Source organism: Buteo buteo, chromosome 8, assembly GCF_964188355.1.
Source record: "Buteo buteo chromosome 8, bButBut1.hap1.1, whole genome shotgun sequence".
Classification (NCBI taxonomy): Eukaryota; Metazoa; Chordata; class Aves; order Accipitriformes; family Accipitridae; genus Buteo; species Buteo buteo.
Window position 1 is genome coordinate 13,622,263 of NC_134178.1, and position 16,353 is coordinate 13,638,615.

Genomic DNA, 16,353 nt, shown 5'->3' on the forward strand with positions numbered 1-16,353 from the left:
TTGGTAATAAGAAAGGAGGCTCCGAGCCTGAATGATTACTTGGGTATATTTTCCCACTAGGTGTTGTTTAAAAGAGAAAAATCCTCCTGCCTTCTCCCTTACACACCCAGTTCCTCATAGGGAAAAATGTCTAAATCAGATGTACTGTTTAGCTCACTGTAAGTGACTCTTGTTTAGCCTTGGCAAACCATTTACAGCAGCTTGCAAACAATCAAAGTGAGGCACAAATGTAAAAGATGTCTCCGGGGTCTATTTCAGAAGAAAGACCAGGACACTCTCCACTGAGCATGGATCTGGCTCTACCACATATCATTTTCAGCAGGAGGCACATATAGGGAAACAGTTGCAGTAGCCTCACACATTCACCAGGTGACCTGCAGTACCAAAGGTTGTCCCAAGAGCTCTGCATGGGCAAATTCTTCCATCTCTGCAAAAAAATTTGTGTAGACCGATGGAGGGATCTGTGCCAGTACGCAGTTCTGCCCACACAGAGCTGGCTGCAAGGGCAGGGCTGCAGTTCCCTATGCCAGCAGGGGAACATCCTGACAGCTACCTGTTCTCGAATGCCTGCACAGATGGGCGCAAATTCAGTAATCTACCGAAGGGGACCAGGAAGGTGGTGCAAATTTTCTTCTCTGAACAAAAGTACTTTCACTTTTGGGTTGGCACCGCAGAAATGTTCCCAGTCCTGTGACAGCAAGATCTGGAGAGCAGGTTTGCAGGCCTGCAACTTTCAGATAAAAATAATAGTTGCAACATGTAGAGAAGGGACGCGAAGAGGTGGGAGTGAATGGGAGCAAAAGAGGTTTGCATGTTCTTGGGCAGAAATAGAGTTTAAAATAACCATTAAAAATGTCTTTAATGTGATGGATCTACAGTTAATTGGGAGTTTTGCTGGAGTCAAGGGCAGCCCTGTAAATGCAGAGCATTTCAGTTTTTTATTTCAAGCAGGGAAGGTGCTAGAGCCTTCCTCCGTGATTTTCTGTCACTAAGTGATTCCAGTAGCTCAGCTGCTCAGATGGTTCTACTTCATGGCACATCACAATTTTCTTAAAGCGAGAAACAGAGAACCTAATCTTTTCTGGAAAAAACGTCTGCTCTGAATGAAGCTCCTCCAGCCGAATTTTTAATTTGGCAAGGCACAGTCCTATGAATACATCCTCCAGTTTAATGAACGAAACACTCTCTGAAACATTATAGATCTGACTAGCAACATCGGTGGATAAAACATAGCCAGTCCCGGAACAAAACGGTGGGTAGGTCTTTTCTGGATACTCTTCTCTACTCACATACCACTTACTCCCTCTTGTCCGTATGGGGTATTCATGCAGTTTTAAAAAGCCTGTGAAGAACCTAGTGGTCCTTTTTTTCCTTAGAAGAAGCTCAGTGAGGTAAAAAACATTGACAAACACATCTGTGTCGGTCTTCATCACAAAGCTGGACTGGTAACAAAATCTGTGAATCCATTCAATTCCCATCATGGTCTTCAAAGTCAAATTGTAATACGTGTCAGTAAAATTCTTTTGAATAATGTCTTTAAACTGCCGGCTTTCAGCAGCAATATCAGCCTGCTGGCTGAGATTCACAGTGCTTCCCAGGAGGAAGTATGTCACCAGGCGCTTGCCGGCGACTGTTCTCTCCTTCCCCCAGGTTTGCCGGATGGCCATCCTTGCATTAAGGTTGTGGTACGAGGATGTCACAAGCAGGACGAGGAAAGGAGGGTTCTTTTGGCAATCTATATCCGGGAGCTGCAAGAAGTTTCCTCCGTTTCTCCTAAAAGTCTCTGTGGGGAATATGTAATCCTGGCTGTTTTCACAGAATATGCAGAATTCAGTCAAATTGTTGTAAAAAACCCAGAAGCTAGCACAGCTGAGTCCTATGAGGCAAACAAACAGCCTGAATTTTGTGAAATCCATCTGAAAGAAACAAGAAGGAACAGCACATTTAAAAAAAAAAAATCTCGTTCCTTTCAGTGCCGTATACAAAACTCCCAGCGTAGGGATTTAAAGGCAGGTCATCTCTGATTGAAAGCTACCTATTTCAGGGCACTCGCCCACACGCCTTTCTCTTAGTATCATTCCCACAAGATGTTCTGCTGGCAATCAAATCCACACTCACGCTTACTTGAATCTGCCCCCCAAGCCAGCATATCCTCAAAAATCCACACAAGCATGTCCACTGATACCAGGTTACCCTGGCTGATGCCTCAGACCTCCTCCCCATTTTCAGCATCTTACAAACCATGACTTAGACCCACCAGGGCTCTCACAAGCCAGAATGGAGAAGAAGTAGGTATGTGCCCATATCAGATGAGAGAGAATAACAGCAAGAGGGTTTTTTTCAAATACCATGTTTCTCCATTTGTTTGAAAAGTGCCTCTGTCCCAGAGCCAGCAAGTGCTCTCCAGCTGGCAGACCCAGCCAGGTTCCTCCCATCTTCATCTTCTTTGCATCCTGTGGGGCTCTTGCAGCAACCCAGAAACTTCTCCCGATCTTTTTGCTGGAGGGGCCATGAGTCACATATTTGTCGTTGGGTTAGCTGCTCAGAAAAAAAAAACAACAGTGGGCCAGATTATTTGGATGTTTCACCTTTTTCAGAGTTTAGGTGACTCACTAGGGTATGCTGAGGTGAGAAAGGGGTTATCTGTACCCTCCTCTCCTTTCTAGGTGAAAGAAATCCAAACAATAACAACAATGTTCATTCATTCATCCTTGTAACAGATTATATGTGCTGCGTATCTGGTTACAAATCTAGTATAAATTTTGAGAGAGAAAAATTATCAAAGCAAACCCAAAAAGGTCACAGTGCCAAAAAAATTACACATCACCATAAATTTACCTGGTGGGAAGACTATAAATCTTCAGTTACTCATTCCATTAACCCACAGGCCCACCAACTACTATTTTAGAGCACTAGGATGGGGGAGTTTTTACCAGGGGGAAGGGCATTCCCCCTTTCTTAATGAAGAGCTGGATCTGGCTTCCCATCTAAAAATACAGCAAACCAAGTTTACAATCCCCAGAGCTGTAGATTTCATGGAAATTTGATCTCTGCCTTCCGACCAGGAACGTTCTGCCTAGACTCCCCAAAACCACGTTAGTGCCCTCCTTTTGCTCAAATTGCCCTTTCCAAGCAATGAAAAGGTTTTGTGTTGCAGGCTTAAGTTCATTTTAAAGTCCAGCCAGGTGTTCCTGGGACCAAATCCAGCTCATTTTACCCACAAGAATAGTCCCATTAACTTCAGTCGCTATTCTCAAAAGCATGAAACAAACAGAACTGGAGTCCTGGTTTACTGAAATTCCTCCCACAGTGTAATGCATTTTTGCAATGATTCACTAATGATTTTTGAAAATATTTCAAAAGTTCACCTTTCTTCTGCCATTTATATTTAAATTAACTTTGTCTTTAAATAGAGTGTTCCTCAGATCTGTTTTTTCTCATATGTATAGCTCACAGTAGTCTTGCAATTAACTAAAAAATTGCTTTAATTAAATACCTATGTAAAATTGTGCGAGAATATACATATGCATACATATATATATACACACACACACACACGCAAAAGATTATACAAAAATCTGCTCTGCATCTGTTCTCATGTTCTTCAGTGGCCTGGGAGGAAGAACATGAATATCCTGAAAATAGTGTTTTCAGGAAAGGTTGATGTTCTGAGGTTGACAACAGAGCTGCAGAAGAGGTTTGCTCCTGTCACCAGCTCTCACAAGACTGTCTGAGGGTCTGACATTTCTCTGTCACAGGAATTCCAGAACGTGTACAAACAGAAATCCTTCGAATACTGAAGTCACAAAGTAATTGAGAGCAATTTTGTATTAAAACCTTTCCAGAAATACTTAAGAGCAAGAAACCATAACATAATATGCTCATTTTACCAGATTTCAGTAGAATCAGACTGATGTCACTTGACCATATTTACTTCTTTCTTGTTTCTGGGTTTCTGTACTGGTAACAGAGCTAAAAAAAAAATTTAAAATGTCCCTGTTTTGGATGGCTGGGAGAGCAACCTCCCAATGTTCTGGCACGTGTTTACCATTCTGCCTATCCAGAGCCAGAATGTCTTCCTTTTTCACTCCATGTATGAAGGAGCATACTTTATACAGATATAAAAACACACACACAATTTATGTAAATTGTAAAACATATTTTATAAATTTTGCAAATCACACATATGTACATGTATCATTTCACAGCAGGTCCCTGCCTACCACCAGCCGGTAGGCAGTGGCCTTAATAAAAAACACACACTTGCCAGAGCAAAGTCTCATTTGGTTTTGACAGCGTGAAGGCTGGAAAATAGTAGCTTTTGTCATTGGTTTGATCACCAAAAGCACATTCAGGCTTATCTGGAACTGGTAGGAATGGTGTTCTTTTTTTCTCAAATGAAACATTTGCAATTACCCACAGAGATTTTTTGGAAGGGATTGGAGGGGGGGGGGGGGGCTTGCGAGGACCCAGATCACACCAGTAGCACCTTGGGCGTTCCCAGTTACGAGGGAGGCATCCAGATAACATGCCGCACCCTGCTCCAGGGACTTACACTGAGCCCTTGTCCCGTCCCTCCCCTCACCTGCAAACAGCAGGTTTAGATTCCTGGGTGAAGCAAATTCTCTACCTGCCCCTACTGCCTGAGAGAACTGCTATATATGAAGTACATATGGAAAACAAAGGCTTCTGTTATATTTCAACAAGACAACATGGCTGTGACTGCATTTAGCAAAACCATCACCATCCAACCTAAAGTATCTTGCTCTACAGCAGATATGAACATAGGTTAGGTGTGACAAAAAGCCTGTGGTTTCTAAATTATCTGTCACTGTATCTTTCCTCTTTTGCCTGCATCTGACAAACAATCTTGTGATTCAAGATTTCCAGCCTGCATGCACATATCTCCATGGAACAGTCCTGGAGATGTTAATACAGAGGGAACAGTAAGTCTACAGGAGGTGGTCCAGAAAGCAGTGGAGAATTACCAGCAACCAATCACTTTTCTAGAGGTCATTTTGAACAGCATCCTGTATTTTTGCATCAAAACAAATCTTCTGGTTTTATAGAAAATCCTTTTGCATGATGGCATACTTGATTTTTCTCTCTGATCTCAGTCATAAATTGCAGTTTGTAATTATCTCAAAGCTTTTTCTATCTCCTATTGTTCCAACTGCAAAATATTTTATGTAGGGCATTGCCAAAAAATTACCTGCTTCGTGTCCTAGAGAGCGGTTTGTTTAACCTGACTGGCACGGTGACTCATGGCTCTGCACAGATCCAAACGAAGTTCACACAAAAGCCTGGGACCCAAGCAACGTGGGCTACAGGAGCCTGCAGCCTGGTGCTCCTCTCACACACGCCTGAAAAGAACACATGAAGAAAAGAAGGTAGTCAAGGTCTGTGATCCAAATCAGTCGAACTGCAGCCCTCTACTTTGCAAGTACCTATTTCCACCAGTGGCATGAACTTCCTCCTGTGTTCTGCCATGGTAAGCAGATTGGCTCTAGTGTCTGTGTTCATACCACTGACCCTTGTGTAACTCCTTCATATCGCACAGTGGTAGGGCCATGGTAACTCCTGTGACAAGGCCTAGTTATTACATCAAAATTCATCCGACACCTCCTTTAAGTCTGTTAATAATTATCTAAACAACACCAAGAGATCAAGACCATAAAGCCACATAGATCAGGAAAAGCAATCTGGCCTGAGGCGGAGAGAGGTAAGTAGGTCTAGAGTCCCCCTGAGAAACAGATTCAAAATATCAATTTAAAGAAATAAAGTTTTCTTAATTTTTCTGGGGCAAAGCTACAGTCATGCCACTGAGTTCAGTGGACGATTGGCATTGGCTTTGCATTGAGGTCACACACATCAGCCAGGGAAGGACGTGAACTGCCAATGACCAAAGTTCTTCTGACCATCTGCAAGAGTTGCTGCTTTGTCAACAGAGACACAAGCAGCTGCGACAAGGCAGACCAAAAGCAGAGGCGTGACCTAAGTGCGTAAACAGGAGTTATGTCCTCAAATACTGCACAGTTAAGGTCAGCAGCGATATTCCCATTTTCCTTTCCTAATAATCAAAGGTAACATGTGCCCTGGTATAAGTACTAATTATACCTGCTAACTTTTGATTTTCCTTGGAATAAAGCCTCTAAATTGCTTTCTCAGAAGCTCAGCAGGACACAAAGAGGGATTAAACATGCATAGATAATAAGAAAATGTCAAGTACAGCAGGAAACATTTATTTTTTTCCTAAATACAAGCATTTCAGAGGAGCAGCAGCCAGCTTGGAGCTCTCAAAGATGACGTCATCGTGTCCCAAGGTTAGAGTGACTCAGGTTCATGGCTTTTCTTTGTCAGAATTAAGGTGAAACGACACCAGGGAAGTTTAAACAACAATCAACATTCATTCAGCCTAGCTGACCTTGTCCAAGTACAAGTGAACTTATCAATATGAACCTTGCATCTTGTCATTAAGCTGCTGTTTGAAAAGAGAAGGGAGGTGTAGAAAAAGAAGCAGAAAAAGGAAAATTAAACTGTGTCAGAAGGAGAGCCCTCCCATTGAGTCAGGAGGTTCAGAGCAGACCCCCTTGCTTTCTGGACTCCTTCTCAAAGAGGAGCCCGGGGCGGCTGGATTGACTCCTAGTCTCAGACTTGGTCATCGGTTTATGTTTAAAAGGATGAGGTGTAGGGACTGTGGAAGAGAGAGAGAGAGAAAGGAAGAAAGGAAGAAAGGAAGAAAGAAAGGAAGGAAGGAAGAAAGAAAGAAAGAGGAAGGAAGGAAGGAAGGAAGGAAGGAAGGAAGGAAGGCAGGAAGGAAGGAAGGAAGGAAGGAAGGAAGGAAGGAAGGAAGGGAGGGAAAGAAAGAAAGAAAGAGAAAGACAGAAAAGGAAGGAAGGAAGAGAGAGGAAGGAAGGAAGAGAAAGAAAGAAAGAGGAAAAGGATTTCACCAGTCCTGGGTCCAGTGTTGGTCCAGCCAGCCTAGTGATCCAGTTCCAGAGGGAGTGCACTGAGAACTCATTCTCCCTTCTTTTATAGTCGGTGGTCTCGACATGCACAGTTCACGTTTCTGGGGTTCTCTGGAATCGGTCTGGAGCTGGGGGGGTCATTGGGGAGTTGACTCTCTCCCTGCTGGCATGGCTGCTTAAGACAGAAGCACAGTCCCATCCTCTGTGGGGTCTTCTCCTCCAGGCGCATACGCTGTGCTTCTTCTCATGGTTGCTTAAGATAAGGAATTGCGTCTTTGGAGAAGCGTGGTCCCACCCTCCGTGGGACCCTCTCCTCCAGCCACATTTTCCTGTTCACACAACTCCAGCACTTTTACAGAGGCCGTCTTGTCCACCAAAGCTCTTTAACGAATGTTTGAGACATTGACTGTAATTTGTCAGACTGTCACAGACGTCTCTGCCAAGGCGGTGGGTTCAGCAGTGGCTGGGCCACTGTTTTTACAGGGAGACACGTGGGTAGCTGGGTTTCCCCCTTAGCCCAAGCTCGGAATTCAAGGAGGGATGACCAGGTGCCTCTGGCCCACCAGTTTTCGCCTGTCCCCACACTCCTGGAGCAGGACGCTTGTCAGGAACAGCAGCACCCACTCAGGTCCCACACAGGAATACCGAAAACAGTGGTGGTGAACCTCTACTTGAAATAAGGGGTCATACGAGGACGGACCCTGCCTCGTCCTCTGGGAGCACTGGCTGGCTCCTCCTGTCCCATGCGCTCGGTGGCAGCATCCCGCGGAGCCTTGCGAGCCGGTGGTGCCATTTCCAACCGAAAGAACTGCGTGCCAACAGCTACCGAGGTGATGAGGCTAATGTCCTTGCCCAAACCAAATGCCAAAATGTGCAGGCAAGAGGGATGGAAACCTAAAAAGGGTACAGGACAAGGGAAAAACTTTTTCTGCTGCCCTTACTGTCAGACCATGGAAAACCTTTTTCCCTCTGCTACCTCCCACCAGCCTCTGCTATCAGGATTGTCTCTCCTTGTCAGTCTGTCAGTGAGTCAAAGCAAGACGTTGTTCCTCTGCTTCATACATGCCAGTTTCTATCATTTAATCACTGAGTTGCTATGCACTTTATTTACAGCCAAATCCTCTCCCTTTTTTTCTTTCTTTTTTTCCTTTTTCTTCTTTCTTTTTTTTTTCCTTTGGGGGGGTGTGTCGTTTTTTGTCTCTTTGGGTTTTTTGTCACTTTTTTTTGCAATGCTGCTTGGGGAGTTAGCTTTCCCAGCAATTCCCCAGGCACCTCTGTGCTACCCCCAGCCTGCCATGATGGGGTGTGCATGGGGAGGGGTGCTCTGGGAAGTGGGTGTTTTTGATGCTTAAAATAAGCCTCTGGCTCTCCAGAAAGGCCACAATATTTTACAGACGGGGAGTTGACTCTGGGGAGTGGGTGAGCCATTCCCCCACGGTCACAGACCCACAGCAGGAGTCCCCGTCTCCAAATCCTAAGCGATCAATTAGACAACAGAAAGAAAAGGAGCATTATTGTTACTGATTTGCAAATCCTACTATGTTGCCTGGCTTGTGCTCTGTCATTATGTTACTAATACCCATTTCGCTGATTGACCCTGTAACTTTAACAGCAGATTGAATCTCTTTTGTAGAAGGTTGTGCTGGTTTTATTTACTACTTTAGATTTTAATAAGAAAAGAAAAGAAATAATTTTTTTAAAAAGATGAAAAGTAGAAACAAGTCAAGCTGTGAATTTAATAGTTCTAGGGGAAAAAACATGACCAACATAGCCTAACACTGGTATACTTATAACAAGCAAAGAATCTTTTTTCCCAGCAATCAAAGAAAAACCATGACCAAAAAAAAAAAAGAGACTTTAAAATATAAACTAGTTAAAATTCAGTAACTGAGTAAAGGTCCCTGAAAGGTTCACCTGCACGCCCCAGATCTCCTCCCATCACGCTATGACAGAGGCAGTTTTGGAAGAGCCACCTGACACGCTGTGACTTCTTAACCTTATCACTTCAAAGAAAAGTTTCCACCATTTCCTTCTCTGAATCACATTTTCTGTACTACAGAGGGTAATGTACTTGTGGTTAACCACAGTGCCAGCACATGCATAGAAACATAACCTTAACACGGCAGCTCTCTCAGAGGTAACGCAGAGGTGTAAAAGCGGTTTTGCATGCAGCACTCACCCATTAAAGGGTGCACCGTTATTATTACAAGGGAAACAAAGATTTGTGTGTCTCATCCACTGGAAAACACAGTCTTTCCAGTTCAGATACAGAAGTGTCACCTCAGGTGTGGAGATTTCCATTATTAAAATGGCTGCAATGGCCCAGACCAGAGGTCCACATGGCCTCTGGGTTCTGCCAGAGACTACCCAGGCCACCAATGCCTAAAGGAGAATAAAGATCATGGTGAGCGTATTCTCACAGAGGGAAGGCATTTATGGCATAGGGATCTTCTGAATCAGAGACTGCATCTTCCTCTTTATTAAAAAAATTATCAAGAGCCATTAGCTCTCGATGCACCTTGATCTCATCCACCCAACCATGACCACTTGCTCATTACATCCATTTGAAAAAGCCAAACAACACCCTCAGACCAAAATGCAGTTTTTCCCTGAAAACCAGCAAAACGTTTGGCAGGAGGTGAGGTTGTCCCATAATGTCACAGGAAAGAAGTGCTGCATCTGAAGAGTCAAAAAGAAATGTATTTCCAGGGACTTTAGCCAAGTCAAGAAAGCTTACTTCTATTTTAAAATATAATTTTGCTTTTCCAAGCTGCCTGCAAAATTCTCTTGATGAATCCTGGCCCTAGAAAGCCCACCAAAATGTCAGCTTGGATATGTAGTAAGGCCAGATCCCTTTTCCAGGAAGGAGAAAGATGAGAAAGATGTTGCAGTGGAGGTTGCCATAGGGGTTGTTAGGCACCCTGTTGCAAAGTTCAGACTATCAATGCAGAGAAACTGTACAGGACAGCCATTAGAGTCCAGCCCCCGGTGCAGGTGCTTTTTGTCCTTTTTAGGAGCATATTTGGACAGTTTTGACTTAATCCACTTCTACAGGCGACCCAAACACAGCTGGCAGCCAACCAGCAATGAGGCACCCTCTCTCGTAGGCAGAGAAAAGAGCAATGCCTCTGGGGTGCTCCCTCCTTGTTCTCCCAGAAGGACCTTTCCTTGTCTTGGTAGTCACTTTTTCCAAACATTCAGCCTAAAAGTCTTCTCTTTCTGTCTCTGTCTTCCTTTCACCCCCTGTGTACCAAACGTCCCTTTCTGGGTTTCCCTTCAATGCTAATAGACTCGCTTCTTCTAATGCTCCCTCTATTCCTACAATAAAAATCTTCCCCCTGTTTATCACTGATGCTAATGAGCATATTTAACTTTTATAAGAATTGCCTCATGAATCAGCAATTTTACTAGTTACTGTTTTACTTGCTATATTCCAAACTCCAGATCTCACCAAAGATGAGCAATTGTCCACGATGGGATGAATCAGAGCAACTTTACCCTATATAAACCCATGGCTCATTGTGCTGAACAGGAAGAAAAATCCGGGTCACAGCCACACTCTTCATAAACAAATAAAGCAATGAGAAAAATTCTGCTTTAAGCTCTTGCTGTCAATGCTAGGACTCCAAAAGCCTGTTTCTCTGAGCTATAGAAGCACCGTTCTTCAGAAATTGTATGTCTGTGTGTCCCCTGAAAATTATTTATTGCACCCTCATTTACAAGTAGTGTTACTCATTGGATTTTTTATCTTAATGAGAAAGAAAAATCAACCTTAAAATAGTATTTCAGACAGGATGAGGGTCTTGCTCTTCTCCCTCGGAAGCAAACTCAAGATACATGGAGTAAGAAGTAAAAGAGCACTGCAGAGACAAGATAGCTATGCAGATTGTACAAAAAGTGTTCAAAACAGGAAAAAATTACCAATAAAGACATTCCAACGTCACTCATAAATCTTTCATAAAGACAGTGCTGATCAGCCCTGCCAATACCATTGTAGGATAAGGACTTGTCAGGATACTCCCTTTCAGATGTTTTTTTCCCTATTTTAAGCTGGGGCAACACTTGCACGGAGTAGGTAAGCCTGGTGCCCTTTTGTTTCATGCTGCCACTTGGCACACTCATTTTTTAGTGTTTGCAGCTTTATTCTTCCCCTGTCAATACAACAGTTGAACTAAGTCATTGCATTTACATGTCTATTAAAGAAGCAGTCTGGTACTTTAGGAGGATAACGTTCCTGGCCATCATATAGTTTCCACTCAGGGCAGAGACAGCCCAGGGACAGCCACTCAGACTCCCCTCACCGCCCCGGCTCTGTGCCAAATGCTAACCAGGAGGGATGGTGTCCAGCTTCTCTTTTGATTAGCAGGACTAAGGCAGAAAGCAGAGGAACAGAAATCCCACTGTGGGGCCCTCGCGCTGGCAAATACTTTGTAAAAAACTACTTGGCTTTAAAAGTGCTGATTATACACAGTAACGTTTGCAGGATCAGGCCCAATGGCTGTTTTTTTAATTCCTTACTTGTACCTCATAGATCTTCTTCTTTTTAAGTATTTTATCCAAGGTCTCAACAAACACGCAGGACAGCGAGGAAAACACTGCCCTGTGTTTGTCTTAACAAATCCTGGTCTTTATCTGGGGACAGGTTCACAGGCTGCCAAAACATTTCCCCGTGATAAAGCACACACCAAATCCTCTGGCAAACGCGATTCCTTATTAATACACCTTCTTACCATCACATCAGTCTACCCCTCGTGCCCATTAGCGCGATGCACCTCGTCGCCCGTCTTACCAGCGGACGGGCGTTGCGGTGCGGAGCCCTCAGCCGAGCCCCAGGCGCCGTGGGGCCGCACGCTGCTCGGCTCGGGCGAGCGACGTCCCTGGGCAGGGAGGTCTGGACCTCCTGGACCTCCATCCCGGTTGTCCCACCTGCCGCCCCCTCTTAGTTTATTCTCCTAACCCCGCCGCGGCGGTCAGCGAGTTTCGGCAAGTCGGCGACGGGGCTCCAAGGGCGCCTCCGTGGGCAAGCGGAGTCCCCTGCCCGCGGTCATACCTGCGGTTGGAGTTACGGAAAGGAACGGGCACCTCCTCACCTCCGACACTGCAACGCTTCCTCCGGCGGCTCTGGCCATGTCGCACGGGAGCTGCAGCGAGCGGGCGGGCTGCCCTTCCTACCGGGGGGCACCGGCTACACTTTGGGAAGTCTCCCCCGATCCCCCCGCAGCCCGGCCATCCCGAGCGAAGCGGTGCGTTGATCGCCTGTGTCTCCTGAGCGAGAAGCGAGGGAAGGCAGCGATGCCGCAGCGGTAACCGGAGCTCAGCTCGCCGCCTGTCTCTTCCCTCTCTCCCGCCTCCCTCCCTCTCTCCCTCCCTCTCTCTGCCTCCCTCCCTCTCTCCCGTAGGTAACAGACCAACTGTGCCGCCGCAGCTCCATCGGCAGGGAAGGGAAAGTTAGGAGCTGTCTGCAAATGTTTTTCTTTTGAATATTTTGGATGGGAGGGGGGGAAGGCAATGGCCTCCCAGCCGCGTGAGCGGTGCTCACGGAGCTGGAAATCGTGTCAGAGCAGAGCCAGCCCTTCCCAGCGCCGGGAAAGTTCAGCTCCGCGCTCCCAATTACAAGCGACGCTGCCTTGATTTGCACAGTGGGAGAGGAATCTCCCTCTACGAAAAAGGCTGCATTGAGGCACCCTTGGAGTCACGGGATTTTCCCTGGTGAGGAATGGCAATCTGGTGAAAAGGGCAAAGGGGAGCAAATACCACCCTGCGCGTGCCCCCCGCGCAGCAGCGTCGGCAGGGTGGCAGCACCCTTTTCCCAGTCCTCGGTTTCCACTTTCTGCCCGGCCACTTCATCGCCCCTCTCCTCAGATCCCTGTCTTTGCTTGATCCCTGACACTTTGCTGTTCAGGCACCAGCTCAGGTTCAGTACGGGGCTCAGCCCCGGGCATAGTCAAGCCTTTGCTTTAGGGCTGGTCCGAGTCCAGGCGAGACGTCCGATCCCTTTCCAGGGCCACTTTCAATACTTCTTGGTGCAAGTGGAGAAGTGCAGCATTTTTACCTTCGTATATATGCAAACTGTCCCCCAGTAATAGCAATCACTGGCAGTTTCACATGACAACAAGTATTGGAGGAAACGACTTCAGGGAAACACATTTCTCTCCTAAGGGCTGCAAGCTCAAACAGAGAAGAATATTTCCAAACAGATGTTATGGGTAAAGCACCCCATTTTAATAGCAAAATACCCACTAACAATTCAGGGAGTTTGAATTTCTAGCAAGAAATATTCGTTTTGATTTGTCATTGTCATTCTGAAACAGGTTGTTCTAGCGCAGCATAAAAAACAAGAGAGGAATCAATCACTATGGGTTGCTGGCAGCTCCCTTTCTCCTCCCCCTCCACTCCAAGGCTAGAGATGGATAGATGTAGTGAAGGAGACATAAAAAATGCTGTTTGCTTGTTCTACTTTGCAGGAGAAATACAAGTAAGAAGACAGGTTCAGATCTACTTCCAAATTTACTGCAGAGATAACTGCTCCAAAAAAGCATGGAGGGTTGCCTTTTTTTTTTTTTTAAAGGCAAAAAACCAAACCCAGGTAACTTTAGTTTCCTCTAAAGAGGAAGCATTAGCTAAAGCACCTAGAAAGCCTGCGCCTCCATCTGCATGCATGACTATCTACCTCCAGCGCTCCAAGTTCCTAAAACCCCCTTTCCTTTAGTTTTGGGAAACTGCTAACTTTGTCACAGTCTGACCTACAAAGTCCGAGAGATACTGGACACACAAAAGCTTCTGCAACCAAATTTCCTGCCCTCCAGCTGGACGTGGGACATTTTCCCATAAGAAATGGGAAACCAGCAGAGGGCTGGAGTTCGCACCTCCACCCGCACAGCTGCTGCCCATCACATCACTCACCGGCAGCCCTCGGGGCAGTCCTAGCCAAAGAGCGTACTGAAATGGGAATGCGTTGCCGTTTCATAAAAAACCTGTTTCAGCTCCCTTCAGCCGTGCCAGTGACAGGTTACCGCTCCCAGCTTGCTTTGTGAGTTTTAGCAGTTTGCTTCTCTGCAGCTCTTCTCCTGCCCAGCTGTCGGTAAAGCCAGGGAGACTTGAGGGCATTCGGTCTCTGGCAGGACTGCACGCTGAAAAACACACATTGCGCTTGGAGATTACACAGGCTAAGGTCTGGGAGGGGCAGAAGAGGAAGAAAAATAAATCCTGAAATATCTAGCCTTTGTGCTGGAAAAAAAACCAAGGTGCAAAATCAACTTCTCTATACCTCTGATTCAGGATTGCGCTTGCTGTGTAAGCCTGCCCCTACACCAGCAAAGCGTTTAAGCAGAGTAATGTAAACATATGCTTATATTTCATTAGCAGTAAATCTAAGTCAACATATGTCTACATGAAGTCAGGCCTCAAAGAGTGAGTCAGGGCCTAAATCAGTGTTGTAATTGAACTAAAATAATCTAAGCCTTCTCTAAATGCACATAGCTTTAACCTGTCACATCAAATGAAAATTATATACTTAAACTATAATCTTCCTCTTCCCTTAGTCATCAAAAGAGGCTAGATCAAATTAGAAAAAAGGGGCATGTGTGATGTTCAGCTGACTGAGGAGGAGGTGGGGCTCACGGAGCAGGATATTCAGCTTGAACCAAGGGGCATTTCTGCCTTCCAAACCAGAGTCACCCCCAAACTCGGCTCCCCCAGCACCCCCATTCACGTCGCTCCTTTCTCCTTCAAGCAGGAAACTGGCAGCTTGAAACACCGATTGCATTGGTGGCTCTATATTGTCACCTCCCTTGACAAGTAATGTTGGTTGGACGTGGTCTCGCTAAGTGGCAGTTAATATTTCCACACACAAGCTCGTTCAAGCATAAGGCAGGCAGAGGTAAGGTCAGACTGCAAACACCCATCAAAAGATGCCGTTGTTTGGTTTGGGTTTAGGTTTGTTGCATTTTTGTTTTGTAGCACTGTGAAAAATGTGAATAGGAGCTCTGTCCTTGGGTGTTTCTGAATGCATGTGCTGGTAAGACAGCTGTGGGGGAAGGCAGAGAAGCACTTGCAGCTGAAGAGGGTAAGTGATTTACAGGCTGCGTACTTGGTGTAGCTGTGTGATGTTTTAATGGCTTTAACCTGACCGCATGGGAAGTTTCAAGGCTATTCACTTTAATGCAAAATGAAATCCAATTTTTATACAGAAGTTTTCAAGACTTTTCTACAGCGAATCTACACAGATTTATTTCAGTCACGAGGAGGACTTTTTTTGAAATAACAGCATCATCTCTTCAATGAGCAGTTTATGCTATAAAGGCATTAATAGCAGTGCAGATTAATCTGAGGAAAATCATTACCAATAAAACCTACTTGTATAGTAGCAAAATGGTTTCTACCCTCAGATTTACAGCATTGTAATTCTACTGATGCAAAACCATATCTTTGGCAGACAGTGCAAGCTCTGTTGATAAACTAGGCACACCAGATACCTCACTACGTATGAAGCTTTATCGATATAACAGCACCCCTGCTAGGGGGAAAGGTGGGAATAGTGCCCAGTTAATTATATCAAAATATGTAAAGTTCTACCATAACTTGTGCAAACAAGGCTTAAATACCTCTCAGCTTCAGCAGCTAATAAAGTAAGTGGGTAGCCAGCGTTGTCTACTATTCCCCAGAGGTGACTCCTGTACCGGTCAATGCTCCTGGGGCTACGGCTCACCCTGCTCTAATTCCTTGGAGCACCGGAGGGTTTCTCCTGCTGACCTGCATTTACCCTGTGTCCTGTGTTTCCTCCTTACCTTCCTTTCCCTCACCCACTTCTCTGTTGTGCTTAAATGAATCAGCAGGTGGGGTTTTGAGCTGTGTGTAGGTAAACTTACTAAAGTTTTTTAAATCTAGATATGTTTGTCTAGCCACTGCCTGAAGAGCAAAGGAAGCTGAATTTGCCCATCTTCGTATCCCGTTTCCACTCACTTCTGCAGCGCGCTGATGGGTACAGCCTCTCCTGGGTGCAGTTGTGTGCGGTGGCACATGTGGAGCGTTGGGACAGGGAGGAAACTGTTTTCTTCCTTGACAGGGTTGGGTTCAGTGCTACAGCAGCAACAGCACTACCAGTCTACTGCACACCACTGAAAAAAAAAAAAAGGACTAAGTGCATTTTAAAGGAAGTTTATGGAAAGCAATGCTCCCATTCAAAAAAAACATGCTCACTGTTAATATGACTCTAAGCGTTATACTCATTCAGTTGCTTTGAATTCTTCTTCACAGCAGGTTGCACCTGGTTGGTCTCAGTTGTAGCATACTACATCCCAACAAGAAGCCACTTATGAAAATGCTGGAGACCAAACAGTCAGGCAAAAAACTCTTTGACAAATAGTTTCCCATAAGAATTTCAGAA

The 16,353-nt window shown here is 45.3% G+C and overlaps 1 protein-coding gene across 1 annotated transcript; it reads right to left on the reverse strand.

Annotated features, from left to right (window-relative positions):
- Positions 1 to 792: 792 nt before the first annotated feature.
- On the reverse strand, positions 793 to 12,143 carry B3GALT5 (beta-1,3-galactosyltransferase 5). The gene is made up of 4 exons (XM_075034713.1): positions 12,059 to 12,143; positions 5,213 to 5,363; positions 2,349 to 2,538; positions 793 to 1,916 (listed from the first exon to the last, which is right to left on the reverse strand). The coding sequence occupies exons 3-4, from the start codon at positions 2,439 to 2,441 to the stop codon at positions 960 to 962; spliced, it is 1,050 nt and encodes a 349-aa protein (XP_074890814.1). The 5' UTR covers positions 2,442 to 2,538; positions 5,213 to 5,363; positions 12,059 to 12,143; the 3' UTR covers positions 793 to 959.
- Between the last annotated feature and the right edge of the window lie 4,210 nt (positions 12,144 to 16,353).